At 40.1% G+C, this 25,816-nt stretch overlaps 2 protein-coding genes across 6 annotated transcripts in view; one reads left to right on the top strand and one right to left on the bottom strand.

The window, feature by feature from the left end:
* The first annotated feature begins 789 nt into the window (after positions 1–789).
* The window catches only part of DMTF1 (cyclin D binding myb like transcription factor 1), a 34,411-nt gene continuing 9,384 nt past the window's right edge, over positions 790–25,816 (top strand). For 2 of the 3 annotated variants that reach the window (XM_088134829.1, XM_088134830.1), the window contains exons 1-11: positions 790–896; positions 9,945–10,061; positions 11,225–11,347; positions 14,486–14,580; positions 17,055–17,169; positions 17,849–17,925; positions 18,944–19,101; positions 19,796–19,828; positions 21,902–22,011; positions 23,658–23,886; positions 24,675–24,826. In XM_088134829.1, the coding sequence (XP_087990955.1) occupies positions 9,953–10,061; positions 11,225–11,347; positions 14,486–14,580; positions 17,055–17,169; positions 17,849–17,925; positions 18,944–19,101; positions 19,796–19,828; positions 21,902–22,011; positions 23,658–23,886; positions 24,675–24,826 (1,201 nt within the window). In that variant the 5' untranslated portion in view covers positions 790–896; positions 9,945–9,952. Of the gene's footprint in view, positions 897–9,944; positions 10,086–11,224; positions 11,348–14,485; positions 14,581–17,054; positions 17,170–17,848; positions 17,926–18,943; positions 19,102–19,795; positions 19,829–21,901; positions 22,012–23,657; positions 23,887–24,674; positions 24,827–25,816 lie in introns of those variants that run through there. The other variant, XM_025167769.2, reaches the window with a different exon arrangement.
* TMEM243 (transmembrane protein 243) overlaps positions 3,921–25,816 on the bottom strand; it is a 52,475-nt gene continuing 30,579 nt past the window's right edge. For 2 of the 3 annotated variants that reach the window (XM_088134831.1, XM_088134832.1), the window contains exon 5: positions 21,126–22,872. In XM_088134831.1, the coding sequence (XP_087990957.1) occupies positions 22,708–22,872 (165 nt within the window). In that variant the 3' untranslated portion in view covers positions 21,126–22,707. Of the gene's footprint in view, positions 7,427–8,176; positions 8,313–21,125; positions 22,873–25,816 lie in introns of those variants that run through there. The other variant, XR_015795098.1, reaches the window with a different exon arrangement.

The raw sequence follows: 25,816 nt of genomic DNA on the forward strand, positions 1-25,816 counted from the left end.
TGTGGATCCCATGGTAATGAGGAGCCCCTAAAATAGTTGTATCATATGTGAGATTTTGGTGCATTCTCCCCTGATCTTATTTATATTTTATTAATGGTTATTTAAGGTTTGCTTTTGTTTGTTTTACTGTACACCACCCAGAGTCATGTTACTGAGATGGGCGGCTATATAAATATAATAAACAAATAAATAATCCCAAAGACTGCTAAGTGGTTTCCTCTACTGTGACAAAAGGTAACTTCAAGCCAAGCCTGATACCTGGAGATGCCAGGATCTTTCTACAGAAGTGGCTCACCACTGCCTTCTTCCAGGATGTTTCTTTTTTTTTTAACTTCCTCATGGAACTTTCCAGCCCTGGGATTTCTTCGTGGTCTCCCATTCAAATCCTGACCAGACCAACCCATAAAACGAATTCGTACTTCAAGTTCCAGCAGAGGGAGAGCCACATTCAAACCCATCCTGGGCCGTGGAGGCCAGTCACTCTCCCAGCCCGGCCTACTTCGCAGGGCTGTCATTGTGAGGAAAACCCGTGGAGATAGGGGGGCGGAGGGAGGTTACTGAAGGCGCCCTGGCGAGGCAGAGATAAAGCATTGTTTAAAAAGAAAGGATGAAACGGCCAAGCGCTGCAGCCCGTGACAACGCTGGCGTAACGGCGGAGGAGCCATTACCTAGCGACAGCGGCCGCGGCGCGGAAGTGGTGGGCGGGGCCGCGGAGGCGCTTCCGGGCCGCTCTGGCTGCGGGACTCGCCTGCTTCTCCGGCCCCGCCCCGCCCCGCCCCGCCCCGCCCGGCCGCCCTCCCTCCGCTCTGCTGCTGCGGCCGCTCGGCGGGCGCCTCCATCCTGGTATTTCGGAGCCTCCATCCTGGTTTCTCAAGTGCCCGGACCCAAAACAGGAAGTAAGTGCTGCGCGCGGCGGTTGCCTGGCTGCGGCCCGGCCTGCTCGGGCGGCCAGGACAGCGCCGGCGCCGAAGCGGGAGACGGGCCGGCCGCGGGTCGCCGGCCTACGCGGCCCAGGGGCGGCGGCCCGACCCGGCCTGGCCCGGCCCTCCTCGTCCTCTGAAGCGGCAGGAGCGGCCGAGGAAGCCGCGGCCGCGGGGAGAGGGCCCCGTGGGGGTGGGGGTTCCTCGACCGCCCCCGAGAGGGACTGTAGGTGTAGTTCCATCACGTTCGTCTGAGCGCGGCTTGGATATTGCGACCCGCCCAGGGTCCAGTCTTTGAGCCTCCTTTTAACCCAGGTGGATTCTGGCTTCGATTCTCACCCTGCCCTTCTTTGGGTTTCTTGTCGTTTTGAGTGTTTTAAATAATTTGTACGCCGCCAGAGAGGTGGGCGGCACGTAAATTTAATAAATAATAGTATAAACCTAATGAATAAATATTCATTTATAATATATAGATATAATACTTATATAATAAAATATAATATATATTAAACTGAAATATATAATATAATATATACAATGAAATATAATGTATGTCAAACGATAAAATATATATACCATATATATATACCATATATAAATGGTATTAGAACAGTTGTGAAGACCTGGTTCTTCGCCCAGGCATTTGGCGAGGGAGAGGGAGACCCCTTGCTTCCTGTCGTTTGCCACCTTTTATCTTTATCTTCATTCTTTTATATTATTTCTTTGATAGTTGTCAGCTGTCCAGAGCCATTGAGAGTTGGGTGGCCTACAAATTTAATAAATTATTTACTATTATTTTTATTATTATTACGTATATAACCTGCTATAAGTAGTATATGTATCATTAGAGTGAGTCATTGCTAATTATGTGTCCTCAAGTTGGTGTTGACTCTTAGCGACCACATAGATAGGTTTATAATTATAGCAAGAATGTATATAATCTATTCATTCCATTTACATCCCACCACACCCAACCATTCTCGCTATGGTGTGCATGCAGACATACATTTAATCACCGAGACATTACACATAATATCTATTACCTAACACACAGTTCAGGCCCCACAGGCCAATCATAATGTATTTTATTTGTTTATTTTTTTCCCCAGAGAAAATGTTACTGTCCTTAGGAGTATTCAAAGGTCATGCATCAAACAAGTAAGGAAGTGTTTAGTAGAAAATGGCAACCAATTCGAACATTTAGTATATTTTATACAGTAAATAAATTGTCTGTGGGGCCTGACTTTCAGTACATCTGTATATATAAAAAATATGTTGCCAAGCTATTATATTTATAGATAAAGATGTCTGTCTGTCTCTTTTTTTGTCTGTCCTATGTGTATGTAAGATAGATCATTCAACAGTTGTAATTAAACTAAGGGTAGGTGTGTTTATAAAATAAAAGACATTGCCAGACATTTTATATATAGTATTTGTATAATATACCATATAATTATATATGTGTATATAATATACATATATGTGTGTGTATATGTATATTTGTGCCATATGCATCATACACATATAATGTAATGTGGGGCAACGTATTTTTATACAAAATGTATTTGTTTTTTCTGCATCATAACTGTAGTAACTTGTTTCTTTCGTTTTTCCTACCCCCACTGTCTCTGTCCCATTACTGTCTCTGTTGATGCTGTTGTTTCTTTATTTGTGAAATATATTCTGTTTCATTCTCATGATGCATTTTGGGAGTAGAATAAGCTGTGAGGGAGTAGAAGAGGCCAGAGTAAAGGGAGTGGGAGGAATGCAGAGGAATGAAATGCAATATAATTTTCATACAACATGCTGCCCTAATTTAAGAAACAGTCTAGTGGTTGCCTTCATACAGCATATGAAACTAACGTAGAGTTAACTTTGGGAGGAGGGGGTGTTTAGCTTGGTTAATTGATGGTTCAGTGTTTGGTGTGGACCAAGAAAATGGGCTAATTCAGTTACCAGGCTAAGTATTACATGAATGGAGTATATGTGTGGGACTGCCACAATTTTGTCAAGATGTATTCCTGTCCACTCTTCCTTCCCTCCTCTTATACTACATCCCAACATATAAAAAGTTGCCTTTTCTATAGTATATAATACTACAGTGCATATTCCTCTGATCTCCCCACCTCCATAATACAACATATTTCTAGTTCTGACATTTCCATCTTTTCTTTCACATTCCTTAAGTACCCTGGAATAAGACTATAGCACTACCATTTATGTTTCTTTTTCTGTTCTGTTTCTTCCATGAAGTAGTGCCTAATGCTACTTGTTAATACAGCAACATCCTCAGTACCTACAAAGTGCCAATGATGCTTTCATCTCCACTCCCCTAAATTATGTAATTTTGATTCCTAATTCTGCTCAGTCCCCACTAAGTGGTAATTTTCACAAACCATACCTATTCTACAGGAAATGAATGTTTGTTTGTTTGTTTATTAAATTTATATGCCACCCAACTCCCCCAGAGAGTGACCTTGGGCAGTTCAAAATTGAAATCAAACCTCAAAAACAGTTAAAAATATAAATATCCTACAGTTATAAATATAAATATCCACATTAATTTAGTTAAAAAATCAAACTATATAAAAAGACTATGACAATGTTCCCATATTATGCCCCCAAAATTGTCTCTGGGTTTTCACATTGATGATTTCTTTCTTTCTTTCTTTCTTTAAAGTGTTGCAAAATCTTGTGGTACTAATTTATTGAAGTCCATGGATTGAGACTATCAGAATGATGTTCTAATAACATTTAATATAGTTTACTTTTCTAGTATAAGTAACCATTACCCTGTGTCAGTGGTATTTTAACAAAATAAATCCTCTCTTGAATTTGATTGTTTTAGTTATTATGGTTGCTGGGTGTTCTTGTACATGATTTTTAAAAATTTCATAAACAATATTGGGGTCTTGACAAGAAGACAAGTGACAAGAACCAAACCATGACATTGTAATACAAAAATACACGTATGGAAATTTTACCACTAATACTGTGAAATATACTGTCTCCAACTTTTCAGTTCAGAAGTCCACACAAAGCATGCTACTTGCTTTAATGTTTTGACAAATAAAAGCTATATTTAAAAATGTCTATTTTCTTCCACTGTATTTTCAAAAATATTCTTTAATTTTACACTGGCACAAAATACATAGTACTGTTTCAAAATACATTCAGTTCTCAGGGTATATCAACTTTGCCCAACAAAATATTGCTTCATGCTGAATTTCAAATATGCCATCAGCTATAACAGCATGGACTCTTGTGGGATCTGAGGACGGATTTATGGAGAAGACTATTAATTTTTCTATCTTCTAGCGTATTTGAGTATATTGTTAAAATGAAAATTGTAATTAAAGGCATACTTGCCTACCTGCAGAACAGGCTTGCAAGCAATGCAGAAGTTAGACAAGGAAAATCTCATTATTGCCCACCTCTGAAGAAAGAAGATGGGGAAATTTAGAAGGGGGTCACACCTTTAGCATTGGAAAATAACTTTGCTGAATGGAACTGTTAAAAAGCTTCTTGATCATTGGAAAAAAATCTTGTCGGATAATAAATTGGAATATTAGATGTTGCTGGGATCTCTAGTAATACTTTCTGTTAATTTTGAGAAACCAGTGCACCAGTACAACTAAAAAAGTAATATGGAAACTATCTCTTTCCTAATGTGTTTTTCAGCTAGCATTTTGTGATGATTCATGTCCTACCTCCATTTGTATATTGATTTGCACACAGCTATCCTTTGGAATAAAATCTGAACAGCATTCAAACTCCTTTGAATAACATACTTGTGTATGAATGTATAGTGTGATTCAAAAACCTGATGATCAGTTAAATTTATGGAATTGGTTAGAAACTCTTGCATTTTATACCCTCTAAATAAACTCTGGGTGCTTTAGAGAAGGTCTTGCTAATAAATCAATATAATGTCAACAAGACCACCTCAGGTATTTTTGATTTATAAGAAGACATTTCTCCGGTAACTTCTTCTGATTTTGTTATAGAGAATTTTAGATTCCACCCTTGATTCATACTAGAATCTGGCTATTTCAGAAACCTGAGCTTGAAGTCTTACTCATTGCAGAATCATCATTCCTTGAATTCCACTAACTAGAATTTGGAAATGTGTATCTACTGCAGAGTCCTTGGCCAAATTGTTACTTAATAGTAAATTGTGGGTGTAGAGATGTTGCAGCATTTAAAAGAAAAACCCCAAGCTCTGAGTTTGCGCATAGAAAGTATTTTCCCCCCATTCAAGTGAGTGAATGTTGGTGTTTGCTATATCATGGTGTGAAGAAATATAAGGCAGTGAATGTTTTAAATTTAATTGATTCCACATAATTTGGTTTCAAGGAAGAAAGGCTAAAATAAATAAAAAATTACCTTCTAAATAAAAAAGATAAATATTAATACTTTATAGCCTAATCCTCAGTGTACATTGTGCAGGCACAGTGCACCTGTGACTTAATAAAGCATCTATTTTCCCCCCACTTCCAGGCAAGTAGATGAATGGTTATCGAATGTTTGCTGAGATAGTAGTTCAGGCCTAGCTAAAGAAGAATTAAAATCTACCAAAGTGAAACACTCTTAATATCACCTGATGTAGACAGCAAAGTTTTAAGCAGTAATCTCTGCAGTTTAAAATGCTTCTTTTTGCATTTTATGCATTCATAATAATATAGCTGGAAACATGGCAAACTTTATATTGAAAAACTTATACATGAAACTGCTCATTGTTGACTTCCCTTTAAAATAACTATTTGGATAAAATTTCCTGTTTAGAGGTGACATTTTCTGAATGATGTGTTTTTTAGTTCCAAACTTTTTTTTTATCTAGCCAGTTTGAATAATTTTGACAAACTAAAGAGAAGGATTTGCAATTTTTTTTACACTTGTTAAAACCTATTATATGGAAACCTATAATCTGGCATTTAGTCTACATTTTCTGAGGTTTCTACTATCCTGCTTGGGATGATCAAAAGTGTACATCTAAATTTTCTTAATATCTGGTGTCTCTCTTACAACACAAATAGCAATCTAATGCTTTCATCTTAAAAATTTGTATATGGATTAATATGAAAATATGAATATGGATGAGAGAGCCAGTTTGGTCTAGTGATGAAGGCACCAGGCTAGAAACCAGGAGACTGTGGGTTCTAGTCCTGCCGTAGGCATGAAAGCCGGCTGGGTGACTTTGGACCAGTCCCTCTCTCTCAGCCCAACTCACCTCACAGGGTGGCTGTTGTGGGGAAAATGGGAGGAAGAAGGGGAATTAAGTATGTTCGCCATCTTGAGTTATTTATAAAAATAATAAAGGCAGGATAAAAAATCTAAAAAAAAAAACTATACAAATTTGCTTTATAACAGAGAAAGTAAAACAGAGCCCTAACCAAACAAAACAAATTTTTGATCTCATGGGAGATGAGGTGAAAACAGATCAAGGTTCTTCAAATAATAATTTATAGGCCTAATCTAGTTTATATCTGAATCATTAATACATTGCTGAAAATATTTTGCTTTTTATTGGAGTCCTATAAGAAAATTAACACTATAGCTAAAAGTGGTAAGAGCTTGATTTATATTTATATGCAACACCTATGGATATTGTAGTAATGATGTATTCTAATCCAAGTCCTTGCAAGATAGATACTTTGATCTGCAAACAAAAACTAGTCCAACACACCTGTTTATCAAGTCACGTGGAAATAGCAACTCATCCAACCCTGGAGCAAGAATGCTCTCTATGAGATTAGGCAGAGAACCATAAGCCAACATGTAACGCTAATGGTAAATTTATAATTGCACCAGGAAGGTGCAAAATATTCTGTTACAGGATGTTCTGACTCTATAACTAGCCATTCTAAATGGTCCAAAAAGGGTCTGACTTTGAAATTAAGCCTTTCTGATCTCAGAATTGTCTCAGGATTCAACTACTTTCATAACATTTTGTGCATCTGCTTCAAGGTCAAAACATTTGAAGATCAGAACCTTCTGTGATGGCACATTTTGCGCACCCCTGATTTGCAGCACTGAGATGTCTTCTATTCGTCAGTAGTTTCACACCATATAAACAGCAGAAGAAAATGCAGAGGTTGGCAGCATGACCCAAAGAGTCAGTAATGAGTGGTGGTCATTCATCCAATCTGGCATGAGCTTTGACCAACATCCTCACAGTGGCAACAGTGGAGCAACCACTGTCATGCAGCATGACTGCAGGGTTGTCTGCACTATAGTTGTGATATTCAGCATCATAGAGGAGAGGGACTTTTTCTGTCTCATATATCTTCCTATGCTTTGAGTTGATTTTTCAGCTGAGCACTGAAACTGACGTGGTGCCAGAATCATGTATTTCTGTTCTTCAGGAACATACAATCAGTTGTTGGTATGGTAGCTGTTTGTAGTCCTTCTTTTTCACCCCGGTAGATTTTCACTTGCTTGCTTGCTTGCTTGATTTTTGTTAAAACTGTTGAGCAAGATGTCACCAGCAGCCTGGCATGTGCCTCCTATGAGGATTTTAAGAATATGTAAATTATTTGCATCTCTATGAGATTTCTGTGTTTCATGAAAGCACTAAATACTCTGGGTGTGTTGGTACAGGTGCTCCCAGGTTCAGCTTATTGTCATTCATTCACACATTCACATTCTTGTAAGCACCCTTGCTTTCTACCTGGGTTTTCCAGATAGGTGTGGCTAGAGCAGACAAGACACACAGCCCTTGCCAACAGCCAGGAAATAATAGACACGCAAATCACTTTCATCCAAAAACTGAGGCACAACAGGTTCTTTGTAATACACGGAGACCCAGTGAATTTAAAGTGACAGCAAAACTTTACTGGTTACAATGTGCATTTGCTCTTTCACACACACACACACACACACACTCATCCACACTTACTTTGTCCTTCTCAACTAGGTTGTAGGCACTAGCTAGAGGGACAGAAGCTGCCAAGTCTGGATTCAAAGATGACTCAAGGAGTAGGCATGCTTCAGGACCCTTTTTGATCCCCAGCAGTTCTAGCATTGTTGATAGCTGGGATTGGGGTTTTTTCCATGTGCTCAGGTCCAACTTCCTTTGTCTTGTTCAGGTGATATTTTTCCTTTGTTTTCTTAACAACTTGTTTCCTTCTTATCTATCTTCCCGAAGGGATCTCGTAGACAAGATCCCTGGCTTTTTGTCCTCTCTGCTTACATGCCTGCTTCATCTTTAGTTAGGGCTGCTTCAGCCTAGCCTCACAGTGTACCCTGCCACTCACCTTGATTTGCCATTGTCAAATAAAGATGGCCTTCTGATGATAACAAGTGATAGTACCACATCACAGAGGGAGGTCAGAGCGAAACTCCTCTCTTGCTTCAGTCTTCTCCCCAAAGGGGAACTCTGTTCAACTGGACCTAAGCAGAACAATGAACACAAAGAGGGAATTGCAATTGAAGGCAAGTAAAGAGATAATTAAGGAGTACCTATTTACCATATACAAACTTAAAGTCTCCAGAACTAAAGCAATTATATATAGATGTCTTGAAGAAGCTTGCGAAGAAAGACCGCTTTCTGACAACTTTGAGAAATCATGGATATAAAGGCAGATGTTGTTCTTATCTTCATAAGCGGAAAATGAGAACCCAGGCCCTGATCTTTGATTGTATGGCCAATGTAGTCTGCCATGGGGATGTGGTGGACATATTGTACTTCAGCAAAGCACTCAACAAAGTCTCCTATGAAATCCTAGGAGGGAAGGCGGTGAACTGTGGTTATCATTATAGGTGGTTAAATGGTTATACCCATAAAGTGCCCATCAATGCTCTGTGTCAAGATGGAAGATGCTATCAATTGGCATAGTGCAAGGCTGTGCTCTAGGTTCAGGGTTGTTACAAATGACTTGGATGAGAGGTTAGACAACTCAAATAACAAATTTGCAGATGTCATAAAGACAGCGTAATGGTATGTGGGAATGACCTTGGGAGGCAGGAGGAAGAGCCACAAACTGGACAACTGGCATGTAAAAGATATCTCAGACCACAGAAGGAGGGAGAGTGTGGGAAACATTTCAGAAGGGACCCTCCTTAGTTTTCCAGAGAATAAAAGGAAAGGAGAGGAGAAAGACTTTCAGTCTTGCAAGATTCTGTTAACCTTACAATAAAGAGAGAGCTAGTACTCCTGGTTGTGCTTCTTGTCTGGACTACCTTGCAGGGCTAACTTACAGGGAAGATAGCAAAAATAACAAAGACCTTAGACTACATTTATCAAGATTCCAAAGGAATTCAACATGGTGAAACAATGGGCAGAAACCAATGAGATGAATTTCAGCAAGATGAAATATAAAAATCAAAAGGACAAAATGGGGGAGACATGGAAGCCATTTCTAGTATCTGAATGTAGAAGACAGGGCAGAGTTGTTCCAGAAGATAGGACCAGAAATGAGTTTGAATCACAACAAAGCAGATTTCGGTCAGACATCAGGAAAACACTTTTAATGGTAAGAGCTGTTCAACAACGGAACAGACTGCCTCAGGAAGTGATGAACTTTTCTTCTCTGGAGGTGCTTGAACAGAGGCTGAATAACCATCTCTCAGAGATGCCATAGTAGTGGATGCCTGCAAGGGGGTGAAGATGATTTCCAAAATCCTATCCAACCCTTGCATTTTTAGACTCTATTAATCTAAGTCCCTCAACTTTCTCTAGTTCATCCTCTGTTCCCTGACGTATGTGAGTTTCTTCTTGGTAATCATCGCCTCAAGGGAGCAGCCAGCACTTATTTGGTCCTAGGGTAACTGATTGTTTCTTCTTAAAGTTATGAATGAGCTGTGCCTGATGCTGTGCAATGGGGAGAAGGTGCAAGGAATTAACTGCCATCCACTAGCACAGTGAGGAGCATATGTCTGTTGTCTAAGTCTGTAATATTGCTGTTTTACTTACCGGTCTATGCACAAAGTACTAAGGGCCATTTTGAATCTGAGATAATAAGTAGTGTGCAGGTTCAAAATAAATAATCATCATATTGCTAATCTGTGATTGTTCTCTTTTAGATTTGAGTATGACCACAGTTGAAGAAGAGTCTGACACAGTGACAGTAGAAACCGTGAATTCTGTGACTCTGACGCAAGATACTCAAGGCAACCTTATTCTTCACTGCCCTCAGGATGGTATAGAACACCTGTTATTTGACTGTATGCTTTCTCCATATTATTTCAAACTATAGTTATTCCACAGACGAAGATAATGGGTTTGGTTGCACTGCTGGGTGGCAGGGTGGCATATTTTTGTAATAAAATTTGGGAAAGACAGTTTTTAATGTCACATTTTCACTGGGAATTTTACAGTTTCCTAGAGGAATTTCAAGACTCTCCCTTAAAGAAAAAAAAAACAAAGGTCTGCAATGGAGAGTTAAGACTTGCATTTCTTTAAGACATCCATTTCACTTCCTGAACCCCACTCCTCAAAATAGACTGTGATCCCACTGCTGCAGCATGAAGATGGTGCAAAACCCTGACCCAGCCTGGACATTTTTCTCTAAAAACAGTTTGTTGGGTCTCCAGAAGAGGTGTGTTGCACCACTTCGCCCTTTTAACTCAAGCTGCTTGAGACTGGACTTGGGGTGTGGGAGGACTAGACCAGATCATTTGCACCCAATTGTAATTAATTGTACAGTATGTTTGATGACTTCTATTGAAATTATGCAAGCCAATACATTAAAACAATAAACGGTTCCTTATTGGTTTGGTTATTGCAACTAACGACTCCTAAACCATTAGAGTTTAATGTGTATGAAAATAGGATTAAAGAAAGCTTATTTTAATGATACATAATAGGGTGGGCAAAGATATTAGGATTGGAGATTGCATTAAAAAAAAAAAAAGAAATTAGGCCATTCAGATCTTTAGAGGGCATGATATTATGGCACTAGAGAGCAGGTCAGACTTTTTAGCATGTTTTTTCCTCCTTTTCCCCCCCTATTTTATGCCTTATTATTATTTCTTTTAAGTGAAAAATCACACCACCAAATGTTAGCTGCTGGTCTCTGGGGACTGAAAAAAGGGGGTCTGCAGCAGGCTATGGATGGCCCACCCTGGACCAACAGCTAAAATGTGAATATTTTTCAGAAACTGTCTTGAGCCCAAGAATTTTAACAAAGCTGGCATTTCTCAATAACTACATTTTTTCATAGGACTTCCAGCTGAGTGTTATAGAATGGCCTTGAATGAATGCATATTGATCTGCAGTAAGCAGTTCATCAAGGAATAATGCCAAGCAGGTTTTCCTTATGAGTTTCATGGCTATCATTCTCCTTCTGTACATGTGTATTTAGAGGCAGATGAAATAGATTCTGAAGACAGCATTGAACCTCCACATAAAAGGCTTTGCTTATCATCAGAAGATGATCAGAGTATTGACGGCAGCACTCCATGTATTTCTGTTGTTGCAGTTCCAAGTAAGTTGTTCTTCCTAAGTATGTGCAGATGCAACTTAGGGAAAGGAGGGGATTGCTAAAGTAAGGCCATATCCCTGTTTACCACAGGGCTAATGCCTGAATATGGATCAAGCAGTTGCTGGTTGGAATGTTTTGGGAGCTCTCCTGAGAATGTTCTTGATGATGCTCATGTTCTGGTGATCCCTTCTGTAGTTATGTTCCATAGTGCAATGACCAAATTGCGGAACTCTCTCCTTGCCCAACTGAACCTGAGCTAACTATTGTTGGCTAGACTAGAAAGTCGGGGGCGGGGGGGGCGAATCTTAGAAGACACCAGCCAACTCCTTTGATAACAATGTCACGAACACTGCATCTTATTGATGGTGATGCCAACCATCAATAGTTGAGTTCAACTCAAGGAGAGTCAGTGCTGCTGTTTCAGCCTGTTATCCTGATTTTTCCCTCTCTTAATTGTTTGAATGTTACATGTCTGTTGTAATAAATATTGATGCCTGATTTTAATCAACTCAACCTTTCTGTCAGGGGGTCATACATTATGCTAGGCCATAATGTAGATAGTTTGGTGAAGGCTCAGGAGTGCCCTCAGGCTATGGTCAAAAAAGTCAAGTTGGCGGCCGTAACAGTGGAGTCAACGTTTTGCTTGTTTTTTATGGGAATTTAAGGTGCGACACCCATAAAATATAGGCAGAGCTTTGATTGCACTGTCATTATTGCCACCTTGATTTTTGTTTTGTTTGTTTGCCCACACTCTGCAGATACCCCTGTGAATGTTTATCTTGCAGAGTGGAAATATTCTCAGATTTGCGGATGGTGATGTATAGGAATCACAGAATAATTGGATGACTGAAATGAGAGAAGAATGCCAATAAACATTTAATAAACTATACCTGTTGTTGGAAAAGGTATTTGATCCTCTCTATGGAAGAATTATGACCATTCATTCAGCGACCATTCAAAGTTACAACAGCACTGAATGGTGGTTACAGTCAGTCCTTGGAGTTCCAGCCGTCACAACACCCCTGCAGTCACGTGATTGTGATCTGGGTGCTTGGCAACCAGCTTGCACTTACAACCAGTTGCAGTGCCCCACGATCACATGATTGCCATTTGCAACCTTCCCTGCCGACTTCCCACAATGTGCACTCTCCCTAAGCTTCACTGTGCCTCCCTCGCACCCTCATGCACCCCCATGCACCCTCCTCAAGCCTAACCGCACTTCCTCCGACACTCGTGGACCCACGTGCACCCTCCCTGAGTCTCATCACACCTCCCTTGCGCACCCCTGCACACTCTCCCTGAGCCTCACCGCACCTCCCCCACCACTACACACCCCACCCAGCAGCGACCACCCCAAGCCTCACTGGGTCACACCGCACTGGCTCCTCATGCACCCTCCCCCACCTGGTAGCAGCCACCCCAAGTCTTGTTGCACTCCAGCCACCCATGCACCCCCATACATTCCCCCCCCACCCGGCAGCAGCCACTTACCTGCCTGCTGGCCCGTTTGTGAGCCGCTTGGGACTTGCAGCTTCCTGCTGACTTCCCTACTGACTTTGGTTATGGGAAGCTGGCAGGAAGTTGCAAGGAGGTCCTCAGCTAGTGACCATGGGATTCGGTTAATGATGGCAACCAGGATTGCAGGGATTACCGTCACTAAGCAATGCAGTTGTGCTTTATGACCGCATCACTTAGTGACAGAAATTCCAGTCCCAATTGCTATCATAAGTCAAGGACTATCTGTAGAGACATTTTGATTAGAAAATGGATATGAAAACTCTTATAGTTGTTGTTGTTGTTTAGTCGTTAAGTCGTGTCCGACTCTTCGTGACCTACTTTAAGTTTTAATGAGGTATTAGAATATATTAGTCATATATTACAGATGTGTTGGCTATCTATCCATATTTTATTGCTTTTATTTGTTTTTTAATCTGTATTATCTACAGTATTCTTTATATTCTTTTAAATTTGTACTTGTGTTATCTATTTCCTTTATTTCAGATAGATAGATAGATAGATAGATAGATAGATAGATAGATAGATAGATAGATAGATAGATAAAAAATAAACTATATCTATAGATTTCTATTTTAGGAAGGCAATAGACACACAATATTTCCAGAGAGCAGAATATAGGAAGGATACAAGCATCAAAAGGTTTAGTGATGGGATGAGTTAGTTTATGTTACGTTTGACATTACACGTAGTTCTTGTAGCGGCTGCCTTGTACAGCAACTGTTCACAGTTATGATGGTGATGAAAAAGTAACTTTACAACCAATCCTCGCATTTATGACCTTTGCAGGTCTGTAAAGCAACAGAAAGCTGAAGAACAGGTAGTCCTTGCTTAATAACTGCCCTTTTTTAGCAACCATTTGAAGTTGTGACAACACTGAAAAAGTAACTTCACAACCGGTCCTTACACTTACGACCATCACAGCATCTCCACAGTCACATGATCACAGTTTGTGAGATTCACAGCCAGCTTCTGACAAGCAGAGTCAATGGAGAAACTGGCAATAAAATTGCAGGTCGCGGTCACATGATGTCTTGCTTAACGATCGCAGCAGAAGTGAAGTCATAAGTGCAATTATGTGATTTTCGCTTAGCAACTGCATTGTTTAGCGATGGAGTTGCCGGTCTCAATTGCAGTCGTTAAGCAAGGACTACCTGTAAGATCATAAACACGTCGTGGTTTCACTTAGTGACCACTTCACTTAATGACCCAGTTGCCAGTCCCAGTTGTGGTCATTAAGTGAGGACTACCTGTAGTTTTGCAACAAAATGTGTTCATTTCCTGTTCCGTAGCGTAGGGCCTTTCCAAATCTGAAAAACAGAATTTGTGTATATGTTGATTTGTGGCAACTTGGTACAGTTCTTTACCTAAGGTATGGACCAGGAGAGTTTGAGGAAATGCATGGCAAGTGAATTTTTGTTTGGCTGGTGAAGTGAGTCCACAGTTCCTTACCTCAGTCTATAAACATATCTAAAGAAACAGGCAGGAAAACAGAAATAGCAAGGACTCGTAACTCGGTAATGCATATTCATTGAAGCTTGTAGCTATTGTGTATATGTGAGAAGAAGAATACTTACCACAGAGATAAAAGTCCTGTACAAACTTAACCCTTTATGTATTTTTAAGTTTCAGAAAGTGATCAGAGCTTTGAGGTGACTATGACTGCTACCACAGAGGTAGCTGACAATGAGGTTAACGAAGGAACAGTTACTCAGATTCAGGTATCATACAGTTCTAAAGGTGTTTAATGCATTCTTGGGGCATGGTTGTATGGGATTTAAAAATCTAAAAAATAGGGTTGCCATCAGAGTAATGAGTTTATCCCTAAATACCAGCAGCATCTGCAGGATTTCACTGTTTCAGTCAGAAATTGCACTGTGGGGTCATGACGGAAGTCCTGCCGTTCTTGGGGGTGCATATGATGCCACAGAACTTGTAGAAAAAGGATGGGATTTGTGTTGTGACACCACAATGCTCCACTGAAGTCAACTGAGTGTTTGGGCAAAACCTGAGATACTAAAATAATTCTCGGCCATTATATTTGACCTGATTAGTTTGGCTGCCTTGAATGAAAAACATCCATCTGTCTGATCATTTCAGATACTAAATTATACTTTGGATGGAATATTTAATACCTATAAGAGCCAGAGCAATTGTCCCTCTGCCCCCCCTTAAAAAAATCTATTATGTAGCAGGCACTGCATCCTTGATTTCTGCAGCAGGGACAATTCAACAAATACTGAAGGACTATAAGTAGATGTTAATCATCTGCAATCATTTTAGAGCAGTGCAGACAGGAAGATGGGAATAACTCGGGTTATATCCATCAAACATTTTCAGGTTTTGCCTTACGTTCCAAAACAGAAAAAAGTGGGGACATTATCTACTCTCCCCTGTCAGGCCATTTGGATTCAGTATAATCAATAGGAATGTCGGTGTAATATTTCTATTGATTATACTGAGCAATCTGGATTCAGTGTAATCACAATAAGAATGGATTTATTTTACTTATTTATGAAGCAAATTTATATAGCTGCCCATCTCACTGAAGTGACTCTGGGCAGCGTACAACAATCAGATAAAAACAAAAAAAGAAATATAAAAACCACATTAATAAATACTGTAAAAAGCCAAAAATACAAACCACAGGGGAAGGGAGAATAAAAATGGCCCCCTCAGCAATGGAGCCATCTAAGGCAGGTCTCTGGTTCCCTGGGAGCCCCAGGCCTGATCATTTAACCAGGTCTTGAGGGCCTTTTGGAATATCAAAAGGGATGGCACTAATGTAATCTCAGGAGGAAGGATGTTCCATAAAGCGGGTGCCACAGCATAGAAGGCACATCTTCTGGGACCTGCCAAATGCAGGTCCCTAGCCGATGGTACCTGCAGCATGCCTTCTCAGTGAGATCTGATGGGGCAGGCTGATGTGATCGGGGAGAGGTGGTCCCTCAAATAGCCCTGTCCCATACCATTTTTTTTATCTGCGCTCAGTCATTACCGACTCTGCAGTGACTGCCTGGATGAGTCCTTGCAGTTTTCAAGGCAAGGTGTTTCGGAAGTGGTTTGCCAGAGCCTCCTTCCTAGAGCAGAGCCCAGCTGGCGAGCGCAGAAGGCGGAGTTTCCGTTGCTTTGCGCCCTTTTCGGGTGAGCACAGTTTTCATGCTTACCGGCAACTGCTCCTGACTCCTTTTTGCAAGGCGCCGCCAGCATTTTTCCTCCCACCGGAGTGAGAGTACCCATTTATCTACTCACGTGAGTTTTCGAACTGTTGGGTTGACAGGAACTGGGGAGGAAACAGGAGCTCACCCTGTTAACGCGAAGGCTGGACTCAAACCGCTGAAGCGTCGACCATTTCTGGCCGGCAACTTTCAGCGTCATTAAGCCACTGCGTCACCACGTCCCATACCATGAAGGGCTTTAAAGGTTAAAACCAGCACCTTGAATTGGACTCGGAAGCAAACTGACAACCAACGCAGCTCGCAGAGCAGAGGTGTAACATGCGCTGTTCTTGGAGCACGCATAACTGCGCCACTGCATTCTGAACCAGCTGAAGCTTCCAGATACTCTTCCAGAGCAGCCCCATGTAGAGCACATCCAATCTGGAGGTGTCCAGGGCATGAATGACTGTAAGCAGAGCCCGCTGCTCCAGGAACAGGCACAACTGTCACACAAGTTGGAGTTGTGTAAAGGCACTCCTAGCCACGACTGCCACCTGCTCATCAAGCAGGAGTCATGAGTCTAGGAGGACCCCCAGATTGCACACGGGGTATGTCTGGGGTAGTGCAACCCCATCCAGGGCCAAAGATGTCATAGCCCTGGAACCACCAGGCCCCAAAAACCACAGCCACTCAGTCTTGCCAGGGTTCAGCTGAAGCCTGCTGTTCCCCATTCAGACCCTCACAGCCTCCAGACACCGGGATAAGACATTCATGGCATTGCTTAATTCCAGGAGTGGAGATACATAATTGAGAATCAACAGCATATTGATTATACCTCACCCAGTGGCCTCATGTAGATGTTAAAAAGGAGAGGAGAAAGCACCAACCCCTGGGGCACCCCACATAGTAGGGGCCAGGGGCAGGACTTCTCCCCAGTCATCACCAACTGGAAGAGTATATATGTAGGTCATCTTCATTCTTTACTTATGAGCCTGAATATCAGTTTAAAGGCCTCCTCTCCCATTTACCTCTCCCAGATTCTTCAGAATGAGCAACTGGATGAAATCTCTTCTCTAGCCAATGAAGAAGTATCTGCAGTGAGTCAGGCCTGGTTTACAACCAAAGAGGACAAGGACTGCTTAACTAACAAAGGCAAGTTTACATTTTCTCATTGTGGAAGGCATCCTTGTATCTTCCATAGGATGAATACCTGTGAATATTTGGTGCATAATGTACATGACAAAAAAGTATGACATTATTTTGATATAAATTAATCTGTTTTATTAAAATAATTTGAGGAAAACATGCTAGCTTTTTTTATAATGAGAGCCAAAGAACTTTTATAGCTTGTATTTTTATGGTTTCTATGTCATTCCAGCCTTTACATTTTATTCTTGTCTATAAATAATAGAAACTCTTCATTTACACTTTGAGGCATTAATCATCAGTGCTAAACATCAACATTTGTGTACATATACTATTTAATTTGTTGTGTGTATGAAAAGTTTACTGATAAGTATTTGTTGAATTGGGTGCACAGGTTTAAAGCCACTTTGCATGATGCTCACTTGGAAAATCATTGGAAAACTTATACTGTGATTTAATTATCATATCTTATTTATTATATTTTAATCCACCCAATAATTACCATTCTCTGTCAGATTACATTAAAAAATGATGCTGTAGTGGCTCCAATCAATTACTAAAATTTATTTGCTTGATTAGTAGTGGGTCTAAATAAACCCCCTCCGCTTCTCTGTGTTAATTGTTCCCCATAAGCTTAACTACTAGTAGGGTGTCTTTGTGTGACAGATTCTTCTCCATTTTCAAGGTCATAAGTGGAAACAGGGAATGTGGTCGAAGGAAGAAATTGAGATTTTGATGAGTAACATTGAGCGTTATTTAAAGGTTTGTGTTGCTGTCAATATGCCTCCTAGTTTCAGAAGTTGGCCTCTTCTATCTGATGAGTTTCAGAACTTTCATCAGTGGGATTCCATTTGCACTGTAGGGTTTTTCCATGTTCTCTGCTGTAGCCCCCAATTTCATGAAAACTTACTTCTGAAAACTTCTAAGTCCCTCTAGCTCAATATGTGGAGAGAACTTCCTCTTTACCTGAATTTGCAGGAGCTTATGCAACAGTGGGTCTGGTTAAACAGCATCCAGACTGTTTATTTACCTATTTAACTAAATTGCGAATGGTGCTTTTGTTTAAAATGGGATTGTCCATCCTCCTTATAGCATTAATTCAAGGACTTAGTACTGTAGTTGGCAATGAATCCAATGGATCTTAAATCAGGACATCCTGAACCCCAGCTTCACCCTGATTGACGCTGATTCAGCCTTTTCTTTAAAAGTACTTAAGAATGCCATTCCATTCATTAAGCAGCTTGTTTTCCGTATAAGAGAGAGCTATAAAGAACTTTTTAGGTAGATCTGTTGTAATAAATTTCATTTCATAATTAAAAAAAAAAGATTATCGATTCGAACACCCTTGTTTTGACTTTTAAGATCCATTAGAAATAAGAGAAGTTCATTTCTCCCAAATTTGATTTCAACTGAAATGAATTTTGCACCTTTTTCAGGTTGCTAGTTGTTATTTTTTAAAAAGCAAAAAACACTGCTGCCTTCTCAATTTAGTCTCATATTAAATGTATAGTCATTACAAGTATTATATAATCGAGCAATAATAAAAGGTCTTTATTATTTAGCAGCCTTCTTAAACATGCAAAATCAGATCCTGCCTTATTTATTCACCCCCTTCAGAGGTGATTGTCCTGCACTCCCATTTGCTATCACGAACAGTAGCTGGCTAAGATTGATTAGAGTTTTAAAACGCCCAACTCATTTGCAGAAGACTATCCTGAAAAATCAGTTTTCATTTACTGTCAGGTGAATTAAGTTGTCATTCCACTCTTAATGTGACTAGGCACGTGGAATAAAAGATGCCACTGAAATCATCTTTGAGATGTCAAAAGATGAAAGGAAAGATTTCTACAGGACCATTGCATGGGGTTTGAACCGGCCTCTCTTTGCTGTTTATAGACGAGTACTTCGCATGTATGATGACCGAAACCACGTTGGCAAGTATGAAACTTCCTAATGTTTGACCTGAATGGTAGGATTTTGAGTTGTGAATAGCTTGATGCTCAGGGCAAGAAGTTCTAGCTTGAAGAGTAGAGACCTAAAAAATATTAATCACATTTATATGGCTGCCCATCTCACAAAAAGTGACTCTGGGCAATTATTGTTATTGTTAAGGCAAAACATTTGAGAATCAGAGGTCTTTTCTCATGTACTGAATTTCACCTGAAGATCTGTGAGTAGATCCAAATTTAACTTCTGCCCATTCCTGTAATAAATATCCTGAGTACCAATCCAGACAAGATGGAAGAGATGTTCATTGGTGGTGTCTCCACATGGATGAATAGTATTTAATCTGCTTTAAGTAAGATTGTGTTCTTCTAAAATAGGAATGTGTAATATATACAGTAGGCCCTGGCTGAAAAGTATGGCTTGAATGACCATGAGACCGTGAAGAACTGATTGCTAGTTTCCTGCTATAGTGACAAGGAGCAGATTACGCAGCTTCCTTTCCTATTGATCGTAATTAAAATCATGATTTCCCACAGTGGGAAACTAGCAAATTATGTGCAATATGGTAAAGAATGGGAGAACTCATGGCTTTTTGCTCCAAGCTCAAGACAATGGACCAAGATGTATTTGTATAATGTGTGTATGTTTATATCTTCATTAAATATGCTGTTTAAATATTTAACAGGTATACTCCTGAAGAAATTGAAAAGCTCAAAGAGTAAGTTTTATTTTAATCAGATTTTGCCAATAGTTCATATCCCACTCTAGAAGCTTGGTTTAATCTTAGAGATTCATGAATTGATATTCAAGAGAAAAAAGAAACATCAAAATGGATTGTGTGAATTAAATGCTCTCCAAAAGTCTCTCTATTTGCATAGGGCTTTAGGGGAGACCTTTCAGCTGTGTTTGAGGCAAATAACTTGATTATAAAGGCTTTGTTAAATCTGTGCTCTATGTCATATAGAAGTTCATGCTGTATGTCACAGCCAGGCTTAGTTACCAGGAATCTGCAGAAAGACCAAGATGCTGTCTACTGTTCATAGACCTGATTTGATGCTGGCTGTATAAATGCCAAAAAATCTCTCGTTAATGTATGTCAGGAATATAGAGATTCCTCCATCATCCCTCTATATCTAAAAAAGCAATACAGACAACTGCTCAAAAGTGAAAAGAGGGAGGCTACAAGGATGCCCTGGGAACAGCTGATTACTGTGACTCAGTCACAAAAAACTCAGCATTTTTTTTTTTGGCATCCCATTGCATCTTCCTCCAAAAGTCACCTCAATATGATTGCCTCATCCCTGTAGCAGTGTGGAAAGAATACTGGCGGGAGCTATAGAAAACGGATGGAGGAGCCACTTCTGGGTTAAATCTGGATGTGGAGACACCTCCTTCCCTCAAAGGGGCCGACAGTAACCTGTTCTCTGTCAGAGGCCTTCAAGCTTTTTCAGGGTGCAGAACCTCTTAACTAAGAAAAATAATAATCCCAGAGCCTTTGATCAAGAGGCAAAGCTCTACTGATAGAAAATTGGCTGCATTTAAATTTGTTTGTTTGTTGCCCTTAGTTTCTTGTGGAACCCCATCAAGTTCTTACAGAATCTTAGGATTCTGCAGAACACAAGTTGAAAAAAAACTACTCTATTTGATTCCATGTTATTTCTCTGGTGTCGTCGTTTCAGTACTGTGTCCAGTCCTGAATCTCAACCAAAAGGGGTCCAGATAATCAGCCCCCTTCATAGCTCTCTGAAGCTGCAGGCTGACCAGCTTCTCAGCAACCTTCCCCCAAAAGGAAGGGCTGGAGACAGGTTGGAAATTATCTATCACGATAGGGTCCAGCAATGGTTTCTTGAGGATGGGGGTAGACTACCACATTCTTAGGTGCAGAGAATGAATTCAGTCGAATTGTTTCATCTGGTGTCAGGCCCAACTTAACTAACTATGAATGCTGGGATTAGTAGCCAATCACTTAAGAGTGATGTAGATTTTTTTAAAATACGTATATGTATATGTATATGTAATTTATCACCGCCCATCTCATTGAAACGACTCTGAGCAGTTTACAGCAGAGATAAAATCATTTAAAATACAATATAAAAATACTGATGTACCCTCTTAATATGAGATATCTCTCAAAATGGATCTTCCCTATCTTATTTTTTATTGCCAGAAAAACAAATGCTTCTTTTTTGAATGTATCATGATTGATTGTAAAGAATTTATTGTCCTTTGCAAGAAAGTGAATTTCCTCTTTGAGTTCCAGCTAACTGGCACAAAACAGGCCTTGCCTCCAGGATCATAAGCCAACTTCCAATGCTCTTTCTGGACCCGTAAGAGCAACTGATTTTATGCATGGCTTGCCCCATTCAGTTGAGAGGCAGGACTGATCCTAAGAGGATTATATGCAAAGGAATAGACTGAAACTGCTTTGCTATTTTGATTCATAGTTATGACTACTGTCAAGAAACAATTTAAATCTTACAAAAAAATAACGATGCAGTAATTTGAGAAGTAAAAGCAAAAGGGTCAATGATAGATTTTATATTATATTTTAAGTTTTCTCTGTGTTAGGAACTGGTGCAACTATTTGTGTGGGATCCTTATCCCATTCTTTCTTAAAAACCTCAAGCCTAAGTAAACTCTTGTACTGTACGGAATACTGTACTTTATTTATAGAAAACAACATTTTGGAGTGATTATCTTGGCTTTTTGCTCTTATTCCCATCAATGTAACACTGTGCAATAACTGGTCTTCTTAATCCTGATGAACAGAACTAATAGCTTTTCCCTTTAGATTAAGAATAAAGCATGGTAATGACTGGGCAACAATAGGAGCTGCTCTTGGTCGAAGCGCTTCGTCAGTAAAAGACCGGTGCAGGCTGATGAAGGACACTTGCAACACAGGTACAGCTCTTAAAATAACTGCCAAAGAAAAGCTGGTTATGCCTGTATAATGGCTTTGCCAAGGTAGCTGGCTTCACCAGTGCATAAATTGGCTTAAAGAAAATATCTTTAACGCCATACCTTTCAAAATGGTTTTATGGATTTATTTACCAAATAAATAACGATTAAAGCTTTTGAAAGAGATGTTTTGCAATGTGTGTTAACATGAAAATGCACCTCTCTTCAAGGTATTAAAGCAGCTGTTTCCTTTGCAAGGCTAGTGCAGTTGCTTCAAAACCTTTTCCCAGTTGTCTGTGCATGCAGGGACCCTTCTGATGGACCTGTAAACAAAGCAAATTTGGCATGGACATTCATATATAGAAAGCCAGGGAACACTTTCAAAGAAATCATGAATTATTCAAAATACATAGCTGCTTTTAACAATTTGAAGAGAGGAGCTTCATTCAGATTAACATCCTTTGCAAAACACCTCTTCTGGATGCTTTGCACACTCTAATAAATATGAGCTTTAGGTTATTAGGCTTTTTATAGGATATTAGAATATAGGGTTCTGTCAACTGGTTCTGGGAAAGATTCAGACCTTCCATATCTTCTGAATTGTTTGTGTATTAGCAAGTACATTGTCTGTCTTCTCCTGGTTTCCCCTCCCAAGCACATTGGTGGTTTGCAAGGAGCTGTCCATGGTACATCCAGAATTCATTCTATTTGTTGCCTTATGGGAACATGGTTCCTGTCACCACCTCTTTTCCACAGTGAACAATGTGCCTGAGAACGCCTTATCATGTGGGATGCTGAGATGTAGCTCTGTCCTTCCTTACCCACTGTATCAGTCTGCCTGGGTCTCCAGTATATCCTCCTGATCTAATTAATAAATAAATAAATAAATAAATAAATAAATAAATAAATCTGACCATAAATCATTGAAACCTTCTTGTGTTATGGCTGCAGTTGACTGACCACAAAGTTTCATTGTTTCCTAACATGGTGATTAGCAAGAGCTACTGATAAGGAGATGTTTCCTCTGGGATCTGTTGCTTCTTATACAGTATTTCATCTGTCAGATTACTGTTACCTCTTACAGTGTTAAAAAAAAAAATGGCATGGCACAAGAAATGTGCCTTATAGAAATTGGCTAAATTACGGCTTTTCTATCTATTTAACAGGAGTGTAAAATAGATAGAGTTGGCAACTATAAATTCTGTCAGCTCTGGCCTGATCAGCTTAATGACTGCAACAGGGACTGCCGGGATTGCCATCACTAAGCGGCTGGTCACGTGATGTCATGCTTTACGACTGCATTGCTTAGTGATGGAAATTCTGGTCCCAATCACCCTTGTAACCCGAAGACTAGGATACAGATCTGGAAGGCTCTACTTTGCTTATCCCATTTCTACTATAGATATTGGTGTTTTTCAACTCTCTTTGGTCCCAGTCACTGCCTTCTGCTGAACAGGTCCTGATCAACAGGACAGAAAGCTATTTTGGAAAATCAGGAGGTACAGAAGCCTCTCTAGTCTCTCCCCCACAATAAAAATAACAAAATAAGGAGAAAGAATAAACTGCAAATGTTGGGCTTAGCTCTGAATGAAGTGTTTTTCATTCCCATGCCATGCCATGCGCTATCTCTTGGATTGTTTTTAATTCAGGGAAATGGACAGAAGAAGAAGAAAAGAGACTAGCAGAAGTTGTCCATGAATTAACTAGCACAGAGCCTGGGGACATTGTCACGCAAGGGGTATCTTGGGCTGCTGTGGCAGAACGTGTGGGAACCCGGTCAGAAAAGCAGTGCCGCTCCAAATGGCTCAACTACCTGAACTGGAAGCAGAGTGGAGGCACTGAATGGACGAAGGAAGATGAAATCAACCTGATTCTTAGGTTTGCACCACTTGACTTGGAAAGGATGGGCAGCGGGGCAGCGGGAGAGACTGGAATAATAGATACTGGGAGTCCAGCACTCCCAGAGTTTACTTTTAAAGTACTGAAATGTTGTGGAAACCTCTCCCGACAATGTCTTCTCTGCTCCAAGTTTTCAGAAATATTCAGGATTTACAGTAGGTGGCAGCACCTTGCCAACTTTGGCTGACCTCAGAAAAGGCTAAGGAAAGTTTGTGCTTGGATGGGAGGTCACTACAAAAATCAGAAAAAGGGTAGACTAGACTGGGAAGTATAAAACATATTCCAGAAGCAAGCAGTGGCAAATCCTTTCTGTATTCTTTCCAAGAAAGCTACATAGATGCATCCAGGTTGTCATCAGGAGTCAGGGTTGGCTTGAGAGAGATTTTAATTGTAATGCTTTGTCTAATCTTCAAAAAAACCCTGAATGCTAATACTTATAAGAGGAATCAAGATGAACAGTTTACTTATCGACACTGAGGAGGAGCATCATGGGAAATTGATGATGCTAACTATCTCCCACAACCTGAGATGAGTCCTCATAGAGGGTGGCTCATTCACCAGGCTGTTTCAACCATGTGGCCTCTCTGCTGATATTGTTGTAAAAGTTGTAAATCCCTTAGGAGTCACTCTGGAGGCTACTTTTTGAGGTCTGATTTTGCAATAACATTTTACAAATTGGGGAGGGGAGCAGGAACATCAAGAGGTATTTCTGCATTAGAAGCAATTGCCTTCTCTGACACATTCCTTTTTCCTTGTTATCCTGTCAGAATAGCAGAGCTAGAAGTGTCTGATGAAAATGATATCAACTGGGATTTGCTGGCCGAAGGCTGGAGTAGCGTGCGCTCCCCCCAGTGGCTTCGTAGTAAATGGTGGACTATCAAGAGGCAGATCGCAAACCACAAAGAGGTTTCATTCCCTGGTAAAGAGTTAAGTTTATTCTCGGCTTGCCCCAGTTTATAAATTCTCCATCACAGTTCAAACTTAATAGTGTTCCAGTTGGTTGAGTGATTGGAGCTAAAGTAGGAGAGGGAAATCTCAAAGAAGGTTAGGACTTAAGACTCAGGAATATTTCTAGCACTGTTGCTTTAGTTTGAGACTTTGAATATTCATGCATATCTGTGAAAAGTCCTGATGTTTTCCTTACAAGGGACACCTTTGGAAGTTTCTCTGACTAAAATGTAGAATGGTTGAATTTGTAACAATTCAGGGATGGGGAATCATTCCAATTTCTTATATCCACAATTAAGGTGCCTCCTCTTACGCCAAGAAGCTGTGGCTTTCTGTTTCCTTGCTTGATTTTGAGCTTGAACTTGCACTAAGAGCCATACTTCTTGCATGCCAGCCTGCAAGTTAGGCTCCCTTCACATTGAGGATCAAAGCAACAGGATAGTGTGTCTCTGAGGACAAGGCTTGAACTTCAACTGAAAGTTAACAGGCAAAGGAGGTTTGCATCTGAACTGTTAAATTGCTGTTTCTCACTCAAAAGAGTGGTTTCACATTTTAGATGGGATGTTTCAATCATTCATTCATTCATTCATTCATTCATTCATTCATTCATTCATTCATTCATTCATTCATTCATATTTATATAGCTGCCCATCACACACAAAGTGACCCTTATGGAAGAGTTCTGAGCACAGCCTTTCTAAATTGATTAAAACAGCCCATTTCAAACTCAAAACAACTCTTTTGAACTCAAAGCAAGGCTTCCAAAATCTGAAAGAGTTGCAATTTAAAAGATTTACTACAGCACTTGGAGAAAATAGCTGATCACCACCAGATGACCAAGTAAGTGGTTAAATACAAGACTAGTCTAGGATCTGGTTCACTCTAATTTGCTATCATTAATACATAATTTAGGTACAATTGCTCTTGGCAGCTGTTATTTTTATTATAAATATTTACTTTT

The sequence above is a fragment of the Python bivittatus genome, unplaced genomic scaffold, assembly GCF_059951505.1.
Source record: "Python bivittatus isolate LINGU-HERP-01145 unplaced genomic scaffold, Pbiv_v1 ctg000120_np1212, whole genome shotgun sequence".
Taxonomy (NCBI): Eukaryota; Metazoa; Chordata; class Lepidosauria; order Squamata; family Pythonidae; genus Python; species Python bivittatus.